Consider the following 21,802-nt stretch of genomic DNA (forward strand, 5'->3'; position numbering starts at 1 on the left):
TCGGACAATATTACCAGCTAATTTTCAGTATTTTTATCAGAAAATCCTGCAGAAAAAAAGCAAACATTGTTCCGTGTCTTTGGAGAACAAAATTTTCTAACATTTTAACACCTGTCAAACAACTGACTGGGACTTCCGCTCTGTTGATGTCGACATCGAGTTTTCTAGATTCATAAAGATATTGTCTGGTCTGGCATACGAATCCTTTCCTCTTAGGCCCATCAAAACTAAACATCGTAAACCCTGGTCAACTAGAGGTCTACGTATATCTGCAAAGAACATGCGCTCATTATCGTACCTAAAAAAATTCTTGGACAACATATCCTTCCATGATAACGTTAGGCTTTACAAGAAAAATTACCATAAAGCCATAAAGGCCGCCAAGGAAATTTATTACAATGCAAGGCTGGCTAAATCAGGTAATGTTGATAAGGAAACGTGGTCTATCGTAAATGAACTGAGAGATAAGACTTCTCCCACCACAATCCCGACTTCTCCTGAGACCCTGAACAATAACTTTGTAAATGTGGCTAAAAATTTAACAAATACTATACCTCCTTCTCAGGATCCGATTTCATATCTTTCTCATAAGAATGTAAATAGTTTCTTTTTTTACACCCATAGTATTAGGGTGCTAGGTTAACTAAGCTCTACAATAAATGACATTAAAAACAAATCGTCATCTGGGACTAATGGCCTCACTCTTAAAATGTTTTCTGCTCTACCTGATTGCACTTTAAACCATCTTACTACCTTAATAAACAAGTCATTGGAAACTGGAGTTTTTCCAAGCTGCCTTAAGACAGCGATAATTATTCCTATACACAAAGGAGGCGATAAAGATCTTGCTTCGAATTATCACCCTATTGCACTCCTGCCCACGTTGTCGAAGATAATTGAAAGTCTGGTAAAAAAAGAATCTTATCTTTTCTGTTGAAATACAAATTGCTTACTCCATATCAATTTGGATTCCTGAGTGACAAATGCACGAATGATGCTATGTTCTTCCTTTTCGATCATGTTTACTCCAGTCTAAACAACCATCACTCTACAGCAACAATTTTCTGTGATTTCTCGAAAGCATTCGATTGTGTAAACCATAACATCTTGACTGACAAATTACAGCACTATGGATTTAGGGGAAAGGCTCTTAAATGGCTTAAATCATATCTTAATAAAAGAAGTCAGTTTGTAAGGGTTGACACGAAGACGTCTTCTTGCATGCCATTAGAATGTGGGGTACCTCAGGGTTCAGTTCTAGGCCCTTTATTGTTTCTGATATACATAAATGACATCTCTAGTCTGAACATTAAAGGTAAAATATATGTCTCTTTGCAGATGATACTAGTATTACTTGGAGTAACACGGATATCATGGATCTTCGTAATACCATAGCTACAGACCTAGTCACCATTAAATCGTGGTGCAACTCGAATCTCCTGTTATTTAACGTTTCTAAAATCAAAGTCCTACTTTACAACAGTATGATGCAACCTTTAGTACTTAATAACAACAGTCTAGAGGTAGTTGAATCGGTGAAGTTCTTAGGGCTTATTGTGGATAAGTCTCTAAAATGGAACTTGCACATTGATGCCTTACACAAAAAATTAAGTTTTGCTTGTTTTGCGCTAAGATCAGTTGCTACGGAAATGAATGTGTCAACGTCTAGGACCGTTTATTATGCCCTTTTTGAGTTTCATCTTCGGTACGCCCTTCCATTCTGGGGTTCGTGTTGTGCGACTCAATTTGAGCGTATTTTTAAACTACAAAAGAGAGCTCTTCGTTACTCCCTGAGACTCAATAGCAGAGTTCATTGCCAAGAATTCTTTAAAAAATTTAAAATATTAACTCTTCCTTCTTTGTTTGTTTTTGAATCCGTTTGTTTAATCCGCAAACATGCATCAGAAGTTCTAGAGAGACCCACGCACAACTATCCCCTTAGAAACGTGGAGCATAATCTTTATCTGCCAACCCCACGGTCTGAGCTGGTTAAGTGCTCTATACTATACAATTCGAGAAAAATACACAATCACCTGCCATCTAACATCAAATCTATTGCAGCATTTCCCGCTTTTCGCAAGACCTTGAAAGCTTATTTGCTTGAGAGAGCTTTTTATACAGTGAATGACTTTTTTATAAACGATTTGAATTCAGCAAATTGACTTGCAGGATTATTACTTTCGAGTACTTTTGTACATATTTACAGCGACATAGATCTTTTGATTTACTTTCCCTTTCCCTTTTCCTCGTTCGCCTTCTTTTTGCTCTGACGTTGTATTTTTAAAAATTTTTAATGTGTACTTAATAACTATAAAATTGTATTGAAGTAGTATAACTCACGCCATTTATTTGGTGTCCGTTTCTGTTTTTGTTTTGTTTGTAGTTTTTATTATTTTTTGTTTTTTATTGTATTTTTTTTTGTATAAGCGTTGTCCACAAATTGGAAAAATTTTTTGACAATAAAGCATACCTACATTATTTATGACTTCATAGTGCGCAGAGGTGCATAACTAATGGTAAGGGGATTTTTGCAGTTAGTCGAGCGTGTCAGATTACCATATGGTGAAAAACCTGGTACCCTGCAGATGTACCTCTACCATATATTGGCTCTTAACACAGAGAAGTTCGTTAAGGGAGACCCGAAAAAAAATCTATCCTTAAAAATACTCACATTGTCAGATTAAGATAAGGTAAGTTAAGTACATACAAAAGAGTGAATATTTCCAAAAACTGACTGATTTGAGCAGGGCGTAAGTAAATGGGTGAGTCAAAAATTTCAGAAAAAAGCGAATATTTCGCGAAATGAACATCAGACCGAAAAACTAAAAAATACTTCTTCAATATTATTCAAAAATCTATGGAGTGGTACTAAACATGACCCCCTACGGAGTGGGGTGGGTGGTAAATTTAAAATTTTAAATACAAACCCCGCGATATTTCGCAAAATGAACATCAGATCGAAAAACTGCAAAATACATACAGTCCATCTAATTTACTTACCGTTGCACGTCATTACAGTTGAGTCCGCGAGTCTTTACCTGTGCGTCATCATTTAAAGCATACGAAATAAGTCGTAAATTTACTAAACGCAACGGCAAGTGGATATTATTCCGATCACGGGTTATAGTATAAAATTTGACGTTATCAAATAAATAGAATGTCAAAATTAAGTTGTGCTTTAAAATTTTGGTGCATAATTACAGCTACATTTAAAGTAGCTTAATAAATTATTTTATTATCATTGATTAATTAATAAATAAACAATTTATAAAAAAATTCAATAACATATTTTCTTTTTGATATTATATTCACTTTGGAGGAACCTTAAACACAAGCATTTAACTGTGCCAACAATGAGGTTAGCTTTGTACGTTGTCAAAATTTATCGTAAAATAACATACACTTATCAAAAAATTTCTAACTCCAATATAAAATTTGTTGTGAAAACAACTGTTTGTATACTATAAAAAACCTCAAAATGCAAAAACTCGACAGAATAACAGCAAAAAATTCAACAAACTGACAGCCACAAAAGTAAACAGACCAAAACGTCAGAAATTGTACTTAAAATATGTGAAGACATCCCAATCGTCTTTCTTTGTACCTATCTCTTTTCAATGTACTGAGTCTAAATCATTCATAAAAATAACATGTGTTTTTACTTAATAACAGACGGCAGCTGGTTTGTCATTAATTTCATGCGTGGAAGAGAATGATGCTAAATAAAAAGTATGTGTTTTATCTCGCCAGGTATTAATGACGCACGGGTAAAGACTCGCGGACTCAAATGTATCTACGTTAGATATCTAAGTTGACATTGTCAAAAAAGTTGACATTGTCGCACAAAAAATTCTTGAATTCATTTTAAATCAAATACATGACACAACTTTTGCGGAAGTGGATTATACAGCAAAACAAATTAATATTCAATGTAAATTAATAAAAATTTTAGAAATAGAAAACAAGAATTAAGTTATAATCTTACGTTAAAGTACATAATAAAAACAGTAAATATAATGAAACAAATACTTATAGTAAAGAATATAAACAAATATGAAGTGTCATCACCGCAACTGTCAAATAAATGTTACCAATTTACACGGTTATTAGACTTTATTACGGTTGTCTTGTCCGACGGTGGTGGGGAGACTCCTATTTTTGACTTTACGTCACAAGAGTTTACAATCCCATATTTTTAAATGATTTTCGATCATTGAATGTGTGTTATTGTGTATATATGTGTATTATTTGTGTTATTATGAAATAATTAGACAAATAGTACACATTTTATCTTATACCGGGTGGTGAATCGTAAAAAGGGCCATAGGAAACTCAATGTAAAATTCTGAATTGTTGAATTCCTGCTTCCCTAATTATTTTACATCAAAAGTCATGAAAGAATACTTGTAGAGAATAAAAATCTGTATTAAAATCAAAAGTTAAAATTGTTCTACGATTTAAATGCATTCCAAAATTTTGAAAAATATGATACATTTGCCACAATAGGTATGCGTGTAAAAGTAAGGCAACACATTGCTATTTAACTGACAGAGTGCTCACACCATTGACTGAATAAAAAAATCTTTATTATTAATCCTTTCTACGCAACTGAGGGTATTATATCTTATCAACTGTATTGTTTTTAAACAATAGATGATAAAATAAAAATATTGACAGTTCAAAAATGTGAACATTATTGCATTGTGTGTGGCCTAAGTTTGGGCTGAAAACTAAAATGTATTACATTTTTACAAAATTTTGGAATATGTTTAATTACGTAGACCAATTTTAACAGTTATTTCCAATACAGATTTCAATCCTCTACAAATAGTTTCTAATGTCTTTTGATGTACAATAATTATTAGGGAAGCTGGAATTCAACAGCTCAGAATTTTACATTGAGTTAATGCAAAATTTTGACGCATGTCAAAATTCTCAATGTGTTTTAATTGTATTAATTTTTTTCGAATCCTGAGAAAACTAATAAATATTTTAAAAAAATTTAAACTCAGAATGAAAGACTACATTATTACCGAGGGCTGAAAGTCCCTGAAAACTTCTATAATGTTTATTTTAATAAGTTACAGGGCAGAAAATAAAAGAGAAGTGTGATATTTAATTTCAAATATTTCATTCAATAGAATCTGCTTGTTTATTCTAAGGGGCTTTCCGCCCTCGGTAATAATGTAATCTTGCATCCTGCGTTTAAATTTTTCTAAAATACTTGGTTTTCTCAGGATTCGAAAAAAATCATATTACGATTCAAATGACAGTAAACTCTCGTGACGTAATCTCACCCTTAATGTTCATTGGTTAGTCGATTTAGGCAACCGTAGTAATGTCTAAGAACCGTGACCAATTTATGCCAAAATATCACCTACGTTCGATTATAGTTACAGTGTATTCCGAACAAATGTGCTTCATAAAAACGCTTTATAATCCATTTATACAAATTAAATGAAACATATTATTGTGTATTTCTTTAAGTTGACATTAATAGAAATATTTAAATATTATTTCTAAGCGTATATAATAAAATATGTCTAGTGGCTGTAATGCCAGTGTACTCGGCAAAGTGATTCTAAAAAAGAACACACCTACCGCCTAAATATTTCGTGTTGGTATCATGTGACGTCACGGGCTATGACGCGGATGACGTGCAACGGTAAGTAAGTTAGATGGAGTATACATAGACTCCATACATGGTGGTGCGTACGCATCATAAATAGTCTTAAAATTTATACCCTACAGCTTATTTTTGGAAGATTGTTTGATAAAAATATTTACAATTAACTGGTAATATTGTTCGACAACTTTTTAAGGGTACTCCAGTTGCATGGTCCGGTTGCTGAAGATGAGGAAGGAATGCGAAGTCATAAAAACCATACCAACGAGAAAACTGGAATATCTCGACCACATAATCAGAGGGGAAAAGTACTCCCTGCTAAGGTTCATAATCCAAGGAAAATCTCGGGAAAGAGAAATGTGGGACGTAGGAGGATTTCCTGGTTGCGAAATTTAAGGGAGTGATACGGATGCAGCTCAATACAATTGTTCAGAGCTGCAGCCAATAAAGTTAAGATTGCTGTGATGGTAGCCAACCTCCCATAGAAGACGGTACTGCAAGAAGAAGCTGTAGGGTGTACCAACTTTTAGAAACATCTATGTATATTAACGAAACTCCCCTTCCACTCCCGAAAATTTTCCTTATTAGAAAAGTGGTTCGACTCAACATGAGAAACTGAATAAAAAAATCTCGTGAGGAAGATAATATTTTTTTAAGTGTGAGCCCAATACCCATTATGTTTTCTGATGATTTTTGTTGGTCGTTTATTTCTTATTCTTTTGACCCTGATGGTTTTTCAGGTTTATATTTAATTTGGTAAACCACCGCATACTCGATTATGTACAACAAAAATTGATTTATAGAAGAAAAATTATTGAACAAATAATAATAGATTTAATATCTTTCTTATCTGATATTAAGTTGTCATCATTTTTCCTTAGACGAGAAAAAAAATTCTAAGATTATATATAATTTCGGAATTATTTCTTTAAATATAAATATAGCCTGTAAATGAAAAACAATGGTGAAAAGTTTTTCTTTTGTTTGTATTACGCTCTTTTTTGAGTGGTATAATTAAAACTATATAGAAAATATTTGAAGAGATTTTAGAACAGATCCACTAGACAAAAACAAAGTAAAACCAATCAGTGTGGACGAGATAGATAACCTTAAATGAAATGAAAAATGGGAAATCTACAGGACCTGGAAGCATCCCCATTGAATTAATAATACTCTGGCCGTCATTATTACTAGAATTGTTTACGGAGATCTTTAATAGATGTCTAATCAAACAAGAAACTATTCCACAAAATTGGAGCTTGGCGTGTATAAGCTCTATCCACAAAAATAGAGACAAAAATAAATGTAAAAATTACATAGGTATAAGCGTTATTAGATCATTGGGGAGGTTGTAGTAGTCCAAGTAATGAAGCTTAAAATAGGACAAAACCTCGCAATTTTTACAGAATGGATCGATTTGCTTGAAAATTTGAGACTAAGTAGTGGATAGTCCAAGGATCAAAATCTATATCATGCCAAAAGGCGCTTTTACCATGGGGGTGGTAGCGACCCCATCTCGGGGGTGGAAATTTTTATTATATTTTGACCGCAAGGGTAGGTAAAAACATTCATTATAAGCAAAAAACGTTCTATACATTTTTTTGATAAAATTAATAGTTTTCGATTTATTCGCTATCGAATGTGTTAGTTTTATATCAAAAAATCAATGTTTTTAATCAGTTTTGTACTAATAACTCAAAAAGTTTTCGTTTTATCAAAACAACTTTACTTAACAAAAATGTACCTTTTGAAAAAATAAACAAAACCGTTTTTTTTATTTTCTTTAAGACCAATAGTAATCGAGGTATACTTTATTATATGTTAGCTCTTCTTCGTCAAATGCTAAATATTGTAGTTTCAAAGTCAAAGGACGGGATAACTATGCACTTTTCGAGGATAATTTGTTGAAACTAATTTAAAGTATTTAAAAATATGTATCTCCAGAAATAAAAAAATCTCTAGCTAAAAAAATTAAGTGACTTATAATGAAATGAATGTTAGTCCCTATTTTTTTTTTCAGTAAAAAAGTAATTGTAAACAACCCCCTAATCACCGCCCTAATTAAAATTTGTCATTGACCTGATTTGTTTTTCTTGATTTATGTATTGTTAATAGGTTATAGAAGTTTGATCGGCTTAGAATGATTAGTTTAAAAAAAAATGGAGTCAAAAGCGAATAACGCATTTTTTCTTCAAACGTCAAATAACGATGACATTACTTATCTAACTTGATCCTGTCAAAGTTTGATGTCTCCGCCGGCAGCAGTTTTTTTCCCATTTCTTTACGGCGGAGGGAAAAATGTTGTCATGGCAACAATATGAAACATGTCACAAAGCAACAATACAAATGTCATTAACAACAATTAAACATCATTTTTATTTATAGTAATATTAAAAGTACAATTAGTTAATGAGGCATTTTCAAAATTGAAACCGTGCAAAAATGTTCCCGACTCTTGATACGCATTGGTAATTGTTGATGATACTGATGGTCGAGCACAACTTTCAGCAATCATTCCCGATGTTGGCGAATCATGAGGGTTTAAAATTTTTTGAGCATTATCGTTCTTATTCAATCCTCTATATATCCTTCGGCAACCGTGCTTGATTTCCAGCCCCCATGTCGTTTGAGGCATTCTAGATTTCCGCCTCCATCAATTAAAAGTGTTGCTGAAGTTCGTCGTAAAGAGTGACCCGTGTATGCGCTTGCATCGTTTAAATTTAAATAACTAGCTACTTTTTGGGCTACTGCGCTGATCGAATGTATTCCCATGACGCTTCGGTAACACTTTCCATTTTGGTACTTGATAAAAAATTATTTTTCTGTGAAATTTTCAGGCCGCAGTGATGCATACTTATTATGAATTGTACTATTTACGGTTGAAAATTGCTACGTTTGAAGAAAAAATAGTATACTTTATTCGGCAAAGAAGCGACTTTTCTTGACTTGCCCTCTATTACGCGCCTCACTTCGCTCGGCGCGTAATATCGGGAGCGTCAAGAAAAGTCATGCTTCTCCGCCTCATAAAGTAATATACTATTAGATAGAGCAGAACGCGCAGAATAGAAATATTAGCATCAGAGATACGAAAAATATTTAAATGAGATTGTAGCTTATTTAATTCTCAAGAACCTGGTTTGCAAAAATTTTTTTACAGCAAAAATTGAATGAGCTATTGACAATTAAAACTTGTAATATCATGCAAAAACCACCTTTACCAATCCTTTCAATGCCACCTATTTTTGTGACTGAGAATTATACAAGGAGTTAATATTAATTGCCTTATAGATCTTGTAAAAACCTACAAAATTCTGTTTTAACGAACATTATAAGTTAAAAAATAAAAAAGTTACGGTTAAAAAATCAATATTTTGAAAAAAAAAAAGGAGAAATCCTATTGGGAGCATAATAATGCAAGTTAGCGGTGTCTTTATTCATTAAGCTTATTTATTCTTTCTCATTTATGTATTGTTAATAAATTCTAGAAGTTTTACTGGCATAGAATTATTAGTTTCTAAAAAACTGAAGTTTAAAGCGAATAACGAATGTTTGCAATTTGGTAGAAAATGCCATTTTCTTCAGAATAGAAAGATTAGCATCAGAGATGCGAAAAAATGTTTAAATATGAAATTGTAGGTAATTTAATTCCCAAGAACATGGTTTGATAAAATTTGTTCTACGGCAAAAATTGAGTGAACCGTAAATGAGTACATATACCATCGAAAAACATTGATTTTTTAGATATAAAACTAACACATTCGATAGCGAATAAATCAGAAACTATTAATTTCATCAAAAAAATGTATAGAACATTTTTTGCTTAGAATGAATGTTTTTATCAACTTTTGCGGTCAAAATATAATAAAAAATTTCCAACCCCGAGATGGGGCGGCAACCACCCCCACGGTAAAAGCGCCTTTCGGAATCATATAGATTTTGATCCTTGGACTATCCACTACTTATTCTCAAATTTTCAAGCAAATCGATCCATTCTGTAAAAATTGCGAGGTGAAAAGCTTTGGTTCCTGGACTATAGGTCGACAGAATGGATTCCGTGCTAGCAGATCTTGTGTTGATAATTATATTTGCCCTTCAACAAATTATAGAGAAAAGAACAGCCATAAATTTAGCGGCTTGTTTAGTGTTCGTTGAATTAGAGAAGGCCTAAGATACAGTACCCTTAAAAAGATTATTTTAAATGTTGACGAAGACAGACCTAAGTAACGCATACATCAACGCTACAGTGAACATGTACCCACATAAATGCAAAAAGTGCTCTCAAAATGGAGAATAAAATTTCAGACGCATTTCTTGTCTCTTCTGCAACTCATTTCAAAATCTGTATTCAGAAAGCGTTACACAACTGGATGAAAAAAATGCATACAGATGTAAAGTTGGAAACACGAGACAAGAGACAACAAGCCATATAACATACCTATGATTCGAAAGTTAACCGAAGAATACGAAAATTGGGGGCTCACCATAAATATTAACAAAACGGAATATCTTGGAATAAAGGGCGAATAGAGAGACCCACAACTCGAGATTAGAAAAATAAAAAATGCTAAAAATTTAAATATCCAGGGGGCAGTGTTAGCGAAGGAAGGTACTTGGAAACGGGACATTCAGCAGAAAATATAACAGGATCGAAATTTGGTCCAAATACTGAACTCATTTTGCTCTCCTAAAATTAGTTTACGAACAAAAATGACAATCTACAAGTCGGTTATAGTAATAGTACTAATATATGTAATACATTATTTGACGATTTTTGCTGTAAATTTTAAAGAACCGTTTGGATTGACATGAAATTTGGCATACGCATAGCAAACATGTCAGAGAAAAAAAGTGATATTGTGTTGATGTGTGCTTTTGCCCTGGGGGTGAGTTTCGCCCCTTCTCGGGGGTGAAAAACATACGTTCAAAATAAGTCCGGAATTCGATAAACTGACTAATTCTAAGCAACTTTTATTCGATACAGCTTTTTCACTAAGCCAATACTTTTCGAGTTATTTGCGAGTGAATTATGTTCATTTTTCAACAAATCAAACACGTTTTTATACAATTTTTCCCAAATAATTCAAAGAGTAAGTATTTTATCGAAAAATCTATTGTTGGCAAAAATATAGCCTATGAAAAAGTGAGAAAAATGGTGTACACACGGAGTATCTAGACCTAGTAGAAGCAGAGTTGTAGCTAAAGAAAAATATGTTCATATTCGCCAAATTTCAAATAAATATAATTCAACGTGAAATAACCAAAAAATGAAGCACTTTCTGCAAAAAAACTCATTGCAACTTTTTTAATGAGTTTAAAAAGTTTTATTTCTATTTTTATAAAAAAATATTCTAGTATCAAATGTAAGCAAGTTACGCTCAAAATACAGTTGGTCCCTTATGATTTCGCAAAAAAAATCGGGAAAATCACCCACTAATTAACAACTTAAATAAAATTAATCGTTACCGTTTCACAAGTTGCTTTATTTATGTTGTGTTTATATGATCTGTAAGTTTCATAGACTAAACGTGCTTATTTTTGAAAAAAAAATTTGGTTTTGGAATCACATATTTAAAATTTTTAATTTTGAAAAAAATGCTTTTCTTCAAAATAACTTAAAAATTATTAGCAATACCAAAAATCTTAAGGAGTAATAAAATGTACGTTTTGCTTTTCTGGATATTTTGGATTTCTTGTTTTCCTGTTAGACAAAAATTGGTTATGCTATGGCTCTTCAAAGTTTGCATACACTCGAGATTAGTGACTCGTTCAAGCCATTTTAACTAGAGCCTTTTCAAAAATAAGCACTTTGAACCGATGAAACTTACAGATCGTATAAATAATAAATAAACAAAGTAACTTGTGAAGCGGTAACGATTAATTTTATTTGGGATGCTAAATAGGGGGTGCTTTTCGCGATTTTTTTTCCAAAAAACCAAAGGGACCAACAATATTTTGATCGTAACTCACTTACTTTTAATGTTATAAGTTTAAAAAAAAAAACAGAAATAAACCTTTTTTAAACACTTTAAAAAAGTTGTATAGAGTGTTCCCCGAAAAGTGTTCCGTTTTTTCTCGATGAAATATTCGATTTGGAATTTGACGAATAAGAACCTACTTTTCAGTAGATACAACGTTGCTTCTACTAGGTTTACAGACTTCTTATATGCACCATTTTTTTTTCACTCTTTTTTAAGTTATATTCTTATTAAAAATATTTTTTCAACAAAATACTTGCTTTTTGAGTTATTGGCGAAAACCATCTAAAAACGTGGTTATTTTGTTGAAAAATGAACATATTCACTCGCAAATAACTCAAAAAGTGTTGACTTGGTGAAGAAACTCTATCGAGCAAAATTCGCTTAGAATTAGTCAGTTTATCGAATTCCGAACTTATTTTGGACATATATTTCTTCACGCCCGAGAAGGGGTGAAAGTCACCCCCAGGGCAATAGCACACATTGGCACAATATCAGTTTTTTTCTTTAACTTATTAGCTATGTGTATGCCAAATTTCATGTCAATTCAATCGGTTCTTTAAAATTTAGAGGTTTTGAAATATTTTACCGTTAAAGAACGTACTATAAGAGTATCTAGACGAGCGTGTCGGAAAGCCAGATTTGATCACATCCCAAATTCAGAAATAAGAAGAGCAGGAAAGATTTACATTACTATAGATACAATAGAATGCAAACAACTTTATGGTACACGCCTGCAATGTAAATGAAAGACGAACGATGGCTAAAACAGGCCATAAACTATGATCCATGGAATAAAATAAAGAGAGGAACAACAGCATTAGAATGGAGAGAAGGAATCACAGGAATAATGAGAGATATAACCATAAGTGAGGTGGAGTGGACTGACTCTGCGATGAATAATTTTGGTTTTTAAGAACCAGTGTTTTGACGACGTTTTTGCCAGGCCACACTTGCCATTGTGATTGCCACACTTGCCACATAGATTAGTTCTTCTTCTTCTTTCTGATGCTCGAGAAACACTTATACAGTAGAACCTCCGTTATCCGGGGTAATGACGGGTTTGGAGGTGCACGGATAATCGAAAACACCGGATAATGGAAATACATTATTTTATTGACTTAACGTGATAGATAAGAAGGATAATTAAAAAAATGTATCCGAAAAATCACTTTTATTAAAAAACAAACGTTTTGTCACAGAGGTATGTACTAACATGTGTATATTAAATTATGGTATGTATGTATATATTGTATAAAACACTTAAAAAATAAATACATAAATAAAAAATAACATAAAAGATTTGCTTTTTGACACCCCGGTTAATTGGAACCCCGGTTAATATAACCCTGGATAATGGGGTTCCTACTGTATTAAAATAAATATTTACAAGCTTTAAATTTTAATGAAATGACTCACGTGACCTCTAAAAGTGTCTTATTATTTAATTTTATAGTACCTTTTGATTTAATTTGATAATGTTTTGAATTTATTCATTTTTATGAACAGAGGTAGCACCCAGCAACCCCTATATTCGTCGGCATTCGAATGGTTTTGTTTTCTTCGGATTTTTTTATCGCATATTATGATGTTTTGATCATGGTTTATTTTTATTTCTTTCTAAATTATTAAAGTGCATGTAACACAAACAACTTTCAATCAATATACACTTCAATACAACTTTCCAAAAATAATTCTATAACCAGCGTCATTAAAGTCACTCATTAATAAATAAAAATGCCAGCTGCAGAGTGAAAAATTTGAAAATAGAGGGCAGAAAACAAGACAAACAAGGTGAAGTGGATATGTTCAATTATATAGAAGTATAAAAAGGGTGCTCTCCCTTTTGTTCTTGTTGTGATTTAATACCTTTGTCATGGTATATGCTAGTCTGGTGTACCGACGCTTAACAAAGGGTTTAAGACATACTTCGAAGATGGCTTTGGTCCGCAATTACAGTAATATATAGGATAGATTAGACAATATTTTATTATATCAATAATTTTCTATAGAAAAATATATGTTGTTTTAAGATATTCAGTGATCAAAATACAATAAAAAAAGAGGGGAAAATTACATTACAAACCTATTCGAAGACGATAGAATTAGTTCACCTCGAGATATTATTAACTGCGACGGACCCTTAGTACGAACATCTGAGGTAATACAAGCCATACAATCTTCATGAAATGGCAAAGCGAAAGGTTCTGATGAAATTCCAAGTGAAATATATAAGCTTATAGACGATAGCAATGTTTTAGAGGCTATAATAGTCATTTTTGAATACCATTTATATGTACTAGCGGACACCTACTTAATTCATTGTTCATAGCTCTACCTAAGAAGAACACAGCAAAAATCTGTGCTGACTGTAGAACCTTCAGCTTATTAAAGCATTTATTCAAGAAGATAAACCATGGCCGCACTTATCTATAATAAATACAAGGAATACCTAAGTTACACGTAGTTTGGTTTCCATAACGGGTTTGAACGAGAGATGCATTGTTTGGGATGAATGTATTTTCTCAACGTTGTCGTGATATATCTGTAGACATGTACTGTTGTTTCATTGACCTCCAAAAGGCATTTGATCGTAATAAGAACTCTATATTAATCGAAGTTTTAAAAAAGATTGGCTTGGATGGCAGAGCCATTCGCATAACTGCAAAATTTGTATTGGAATCAAACATCAGCTTTAGTAGATGGTTTGGAATCACGAACTCTTAATATTAAAATAGGAATATGGCAGGGATGCATCCTGTCGTCTCTGCTTTTCAACGTTTACTCCGAAAGAATTTTCAGAAATACACTTTTTGAAAAAGAAGAAGGAGTAATTGTGAACGGTGAAGTCCTAATCAATAAGATCTGCAAACATTACTTGACAGTGTCTTTGACAGCTGTAAGGAAGCAGATCTGGATCTGAACATAACGGAAAACGAAAATACTCGTAATAGGAATATAAAACCGTTTATATTTGTAAAAAGGACCAAATTTGGGCAAGTTGATAAATTTTTTTACATTTGATATTAATTAAATTATAATGCGGAGAGTCACGGTGAAATTAGATCCAGAACTGAGCAGGCCAGAGCCGTTTTAAGAAGGACATCCAAGGTACTATGTAACAGAGACCTAAAACTGGCATTGAGAATCCGGGTACTTCTCTCCAACGTGTTCTCGGTCTTACTTTATGGTGTTGAGTAGAGATTGTAATTGCAGCTGGATCCAGAGCTTTTTTTACATGATGGATCCAACAAACCGTGCTGCATCCAGCAGCGCAGACCCGCAAACATTGCTCTTTATTCAAAGCCGTGAGTCGGCAACTACTAGCAGTAGCTCAGTATGCTGGAAAGTTTCTACAGCTTAAAAGTTTATATCGATAAAGCGTTGATAGACATTTATTCTGCGATAATATTCTCTGCCGGTGAGTGGTCAATAATCAATGAGTTGATCGCCACTTTTTAACCGGTGAAACTGGCTGTAAAAGCTCTTGGTAGAAGAGGGTCCACTTTGATAACGACCGACACAACCACGAAATTTGTTTTAGACAAACTAAGTAGCCAGGACTCTAGCCTTAGTGCCGATCCATCGTAAGTGTACATTATACATACATTAGTGTACTTAAACAAAATCCAAAAAAGTATGACGAAGGACTAAACAATACTGGTTATTTCCCCATGCCAAAAAAAGAATGCAATGCGACAAAATATGAAAAATTTGTTGAGTCGTATAAATAAACGAGTGATTGTAGAACTAGTTCAAGAGGACATAATGGAAGAAGATGGGCCAACTAATTCGGAGCCCGTGAATTTTAATTTGGAATAAGAACTTGAGATTGAATTGAAACGAGAAAAAGAAAACTTTTATAACCAAAAAAAAACTGGTTCTCTAAAAGATTACGAAAAGATTTTGGAAAAGAAAATGGTCATTTATGAGACAGAAGGAGTGAAAGGCGATCATTTGTGCATGGTCTATGACTATTTGATGTCCCTAAAACCGACCAACAGAGGCCGAAAGGGCTTTCTCCGCAACCGGCTATATTTGTAATTCTGTGCGAAGTACAGATATTCTGCAATAATTAATTCATGTTTCTGTTTAGAAATTTAGAATACAGACAAAAAAACATTAAAATCGTGTTTTTATTTTGATTCCACATTTTGCTTGATCCGCGCTGGATCCAGCTGGATTTAGGCCAATCTTGCAAAAATCCAGCTGGACTGAAAATGCTGCTGGATTACAATCCCTAGTGTCGAGTCTTGGACTGTGAATAAAAAGTGGTCTATGCCGCCTTGAGACTTTCGAAATGTGGGTGCTATAGAAGAATTGTAAAAGTTTCTTGGGTTGAGAAGATTTGAAACTCAACAATACTAGAACGTCTCAGCAATACTACTTACTGAGATTATAAAAAATATCAAGAAGAGAAAGCTGGAGCACTTTTGACATGTAATGAGACTCCCAAGTATAGGCTGCTACAAAATATTATGCCAGAGAAAATAGCAGGCAAACGCAGTCCAAGGCGAAGAAAAACTTTATGATTGAAGAACTTGCGAACATTCGCGAGATTGGTATGGTAGTTAGTGATACAAGCATGCTATTTAGGACAGCAGTGAATAAAATTAATATAGTTACGACTACATGAGAATGAAAGAAATTATATAAGAGGAAGACTTGATGATCATCAATGTAAATATTATAGAACGTAAAGTTTATATTGCACAAGGCGCTTTTTATGATTAACAAAAAATATCTATGTAAAACTTAGTTTAATAAATTCGTGTTTACTTACTATCATAATCAGCATAAGGGGCTGTAGACACCACTGCTAAAATGACGAGAAATGAAAAGATAGCACAGAAGAATCTGACGGTGGTAGAAGTGTTCATTCTTTGCAGAAATCAACCTAGAAATAAAAAAAAAAATAAAACTATTATTAAACCAATAAATACAAACCGACTGTTCGTATCTTGTTTTTATTTAATTCAAGCTTTATTTCGTAAATATCTTTTTTGTTTTCGAAAAGTCAAATAATGAAGAATGTATTCCCTTTAATAATACTTAACTCACAAAGAATTTGTGTTTTAAAATAACTAAAAAAAATTCTACAAGAATATAGATTTAGAATAATATTTTCACAAAATTATTTTGTTTATTGCTTATTTTGATTATTTCATTCATAGGAGATTCTGACCAATAAGAAGCTACAGAAATAAAAATTAAAGTGTTTATTTTTTAACGATTTTAACTTCCAATTGTATAGTAAGATTTTTGATCACGTGTTTAATTCTGTCGAATCAGATTATAATTATACTGGGAATAATCTACTGTAGAAAATTACCGTGAGAATTTGTTTAAGTAGATTGTTTCTGTTTAATTGCAACCAGTTTCCTAGTTTTGACAACTGTCACATTTAAAAAAATATCCATAATATACTTTTAGTTCTGCATCTAATGTCAAATTGTCACGAGGAGAACACAAATAGGCAAATTTAAGAGCACACAGTAGCGATCAACAGGTCGCACCAAACGCGGTCCAAGATTGCGAAAGTTCTGCAAACTTTCAAAAGTGAGGCAACAGTGCGTCGGTAATTCGACACTGACAGTGACGTTTATACTATCAAAAACAATAATTTTTATACACATAGGCGCGAAATGTTGCCAAGTCAGTGACGTTCGATTTCTTGTTATAAAAAAAATCGATTTTTAGTAGTTCCAATGTGACACAAAATCTAGGCACGGGATAAAAAAGTTTATTTGAAGAAAGTGTACTTTTTTGTCTTTCTTAATGGCGGTACAGGCTCCTTTTTTCAATATTTTATTTAGTTATAGAGTAATTTCCCCATAATAACATATTTCTGAAATTGGGCTCTGTACCGCTATTCATTATTATATTACGAATATTGTGCCAAATATCTCGACAAAATATTCAAAATTAGAGCCGCAATCTTGGAACGCGTTTGTTGCTACCTGTTGGTCGCTACTGTTTGATCTTAAGGGCTCGATTTACTTCGGTAAGGTTATTTCATGAATAAAACTGTATTTATAAATAAATTAACTAATATTTTATTAATATCTTTATCTAAATATTTGCTAAACTGTGCTTTTCACTTTGACAAGTTGAAAAATGTGTGTCACATTAATTGGGATCAATGTCACTGACTGTTTTTGTATAAAGGCTTGAATTTTATATGTAAGTATTAAAAAATAATTTTACGAATATGACACGACAGTAAGAATAAATAAGAAAATAATGCTTAATTTTTTCTCAAATTTGTTGTCATTGGGCAATAGCCACTCGAGCCCTGCGGGCTCTCGTTTTTATTGGCAGACAACAAATTTTCGAAAAACTGTCGCATTATTTTCAATTTATTCTCACTCTCTTGTGATATTATACCTGATTATTTTTTATTGATTTTAACTTCCAATCGTATAGTAAGATTTGTGATTACGTGTTTAATTCTGTCCAATCAGATTATTATTTCATCGGTAATTTTCTACTGTAGAAAATAACAGTGAGAATTTTTTTATGTAGATTGTTTCTGTTTAATTGCAACCACTTTCCTAGTTTTGACAACTGTCACATTTAAGAAAATATCTATACGCTCTGAGCTTCGCTGGTGTCGCTCCTGGCGGATTACTTATTCAACTTTCGCCGGTAATTTTTAAATTTATTATTTAAATTGTTATCGCTTAATATTTACAACGCAAAAAAGTAATTAAATTGTAATCAATTTTTTGAGGATTTTGCTAATCATTTTGACGTTCTATTGATAAAATATGAATTTCTTACTTCGGATACTTACACAATTATCGTGTAGATGGCGCTAAGATTAATAGATTAATTTATAATTACATATTACGGAACATTGAAAAAACTTAAATTCAGTATTTAAAACGTAAGTATATTTAAGGTAAAAATGTATACCACAGCTTTGACCAACTAATATTTTTTATAATTAATGTTTTTAATTGTAATTTTAAATTAATCACTTGACATTTATGTCAAATTTCCGGTAAACGTTTACAGACTTGCCACTACTGGCGCTCGCGAATTTGTAAATATCCCCTCTACGTACGAGCTAACAGCGTATAGTATACTTTTAGTTCTGCATCTAATGTCAAATTGTCACGAGAACACAAATAGGCAAATTTAAGCGCTCGATTTACTTCGGTAAGATTATTTCATGAATAAAACTGTAGTTATAAATAAATTAACTAATATTTTATTAATATCTTTATCTAAATATTTGCTAAACTGTGCTTTTCACTTTGACAAGTTGAAAAATGTGTCATTTTATATATAAGTATTAAAAAATAATTTTACGAATATGAAACGATAGTAAAAATAAATAAGAAAATAATGCTTCATTTTTTCTCAAATTTGTTGTCATTGGGCAAAAGCCACTCGAGCCCTGTGGGCTCTCGTGTCTATTGCCAGACAACAAATTTTCGAAAAACTGTCGCATTATTGTCAATTTTTTCTAACTCTCTTGTGTTATTATACCCGATAATTTTTGATAATATCCCGTCGTCAAGCATTACGTCACATGCCCTTCGTTACTACGCAAAAATGAACATTCAGTGACATTAATGACAATCTCAGCGAATTGCCCTCGATCTCTAAAATTATTATCGAATTGTTGCCCTCGTGACACTTTGACATAATATCGATAATTTTAGAGCCCTCGTGCAATTACTGCTGATTATTTCATTGATAGGAGATTCTGACCAATAGAAACCTACAGAAATAAAAATTAAAGTGATAATTTTTGATAATATCCCGTCGTCAAGTATATTACGTGAAAAAATACATTCAGTGACAATAATGACAATTAATGTTTAAAAAATTATAAAAGTGATGACTTTCAACCGTCAAATATTTATAACAACTGTGTGTTTAATTGTACTAATTAATTTGTACTTACATAAAGAAATTACAATAAAATTTTGCAGTTTTATTCATGAAATAATCGTAGCAAATTGCACTCGATCTCTAAAATTACTATCGAATTGTTGCCCTCGTTACACTTTGACATAATTTCACTCCCAATCGGGTCGTAAAATTAAAACTGTCAAAGTGTCACTCGGAAAAAATTCGATAATTTTAGAGCTCTTGTGCAATTACTACTGATTATTTCATTCAAAGGAGATTCTGACCAATAGAAAGCTACAAAAATCTGAATTAAATCGATAATTTTTGATAATTGCCCGTCGTTAAGTATATTACGTCAGATGCCCTTCGTTGCTACGAAAAAATACATTCGGTGATATTAATGACAATTAATGTTTTAAAAATTATAAAAGTGATGACTTTCAATCGTCAAATATTTATAAAAACTTTTTGTTTAATTGTACTAATTTGTACTTACATAAATAAATTACAATAAAATTTTGGTTTTGAACAGTTTTATTCATGAAATAATCGCAACAAATTGCACTCGAACTCTAAAATTAATATAGAATTTTAGAGCTCTTGTGCAATTACTACTGATAATTTTTGATAATATCCCGTCGTCAAGCATTACGTCACATGCCCTTCGTTAATAGTCAAAAATGAACATTCAGTCACATTAATGACAATTCATATTTTACAACTTATAGTTACAGAGAATCCCAAGAAACAGGCTTAGCAAATATTCAGATGAAGATAGTCAAATAGATAGATATAGTTAAAATGATTTAAAAAGACAGTTTTATTTATGAAATAATCTCAGCGAATTACCGTCGATCTCTAAAATTATTATCGACTTTATGCCCTCGGGCCACTTTGACATAATTTCACTCCCCTTCGGGTCGTGAAATTAAAACTGTCAAAGTGTCACTCGGGCAACATATCGATAATTTTAGAGCCCTCGTGCAATTACTACTGAAAACATTTTTCAAATGGTTTACATATTGAAGTTTACATAGGTTTACTACAAAACGATTTCGAAAACTGTTTGTTCAGCTTTAATATCCATGTAGTCCAGTCTAAATAAATGGTAAATAAATAAAGTAAATAAATGTTTCTTGACTTTTAATTACAATAATTCGGTATAAAAAATTACAAAAGTTTAAAATATACACTCCTGAAAATTTATGTTCTGTACGGAATCAATAAATTTAAAAAGAAGAAGCCCTGACGTTTTTATGATTGTTTTAACAAATATTTAATTATCGTTCGTCTGGATCTTACAGCTTTGAAAAAGCTCCGTAATTTTATGCAATTACACGCACGGCAAAAATTCAAATTTATTTCGAATCTCATTCTGCAGTAGTAGCTATTATTTACCTCCAGGGGCGTAGCTACCGACGTATCAGCCGTATTAATTATACAGGACCCCCAACATACAGGGGTCCTCGACAAGTCGAAACAAAAATTTAATTTCAAAAAAATTTAAAAAATTATTCCGTAGTTTGTAACGATTCAGGAAGAATAAAACTGGAACAAGAATATACAAAGAATGGGATGGAAAAAAACCTAAAGTAAACTAAATACCTAACAAAGGAGAATATAGAAATTAAACAGCTGGAAACCGATGAAGGTAAATAAAAGTAACAGACCAGTACGAGTATTTAGGTTTTATAATGTCAAACAAAGAAACAACGGAAGAAGATGTAAAAATAGACTAGGACAAATAAGAGACTACATACGAAAATTGAACCCGGTACCGTGAAATGGGGTAAGATTGATCAATTTTAACTTTATTTGATTTATATTTTAAACGTTTTTGTGTATGTTCTGTATTCAAACACTTCGCGTGTTATATTAATATCTAAAGAGTAGTGATTTAACATTAGTTTTGTTTTAATTATTAAGAAAATCCACTTCTCTCATAAAAAAAGGGTGATCAATCTTACACCCGTGACTGGGGTGAGATTGATCATGATGATTTTATAGCATGGAACAGTAGTGCTTTTAAATAGAATTTGATCAATCTTAATCCTGACTAATTCGGTCAGATAATTTTTCGAATTTTTACAAAGGGGTGAGATTGATCATGCGGGGTGAGAATGATCACACTATTTTTATTGTAATATTTTTTCTTTATACAAAAAAAAACATATTTTAACAACTAAAAATGTAATTTAGAACAATCTATAGAAAAAGAAAATTGGGTTTAACATTCTTTTATATTAATTTCTCCGCGAATATGATATTTTTGTATCCTATCAGAAATCGTCTTAAGTGTCGGATCTGGCAACTACTTCCTTAAAGGGAACAGTGA

At 32.2% G+C, this 21,802-nt stretch overlaps 2 protein-coding genes across 2 annotated transcripts in view; one reads left to right on the forward strand and one right to left on the reverse strand.

Annotated features, from left to right (window-relative positions):
- The window catches only part of LOC126884812 (short neuropeptide F-like), a 270,988-nt gene that overhangs the window by 76,491 nt on the left and 172,695 nt on the right, over positions 1-21,802 (reverse strand). Inside the window, exon 2 of the mRNA XM_050651056.1 lies at positions 16,385-16,498. Coding sequence (XP_050507013.1) covers positions 16,385-16,481 — 97 coding nt within the window. The 5' untranslated portion in view covers positions 16,482-16,498. The remainder of the gene's footprint in view (positions 1-16,384; positions 16,499-21,802) is intronic.
- LOC126885603 (uncharacterized) overlaps positions 1-21,802 on the forward strand; it is a 147,812-nt gene that overhangs the window by 22,127 nt on the left and 103,883 nt on the right. The window lies entirely within an intron of this gene.

The sequence above is a fragment of the Diabrotica virgifera genome, chromosome 5, assembly GCF_917563875.1.
Source record: "Diabrotica virgifera virgifera chromosome 5, PGI_DIABVI_V3a".
NCBI classification, from domain to species: Eukaryota; Metazoa; Arthropoda; class Insecta; order Coleoptera; family Chrysomelidae; genus Diabrotica; species Diabrotica virgifera.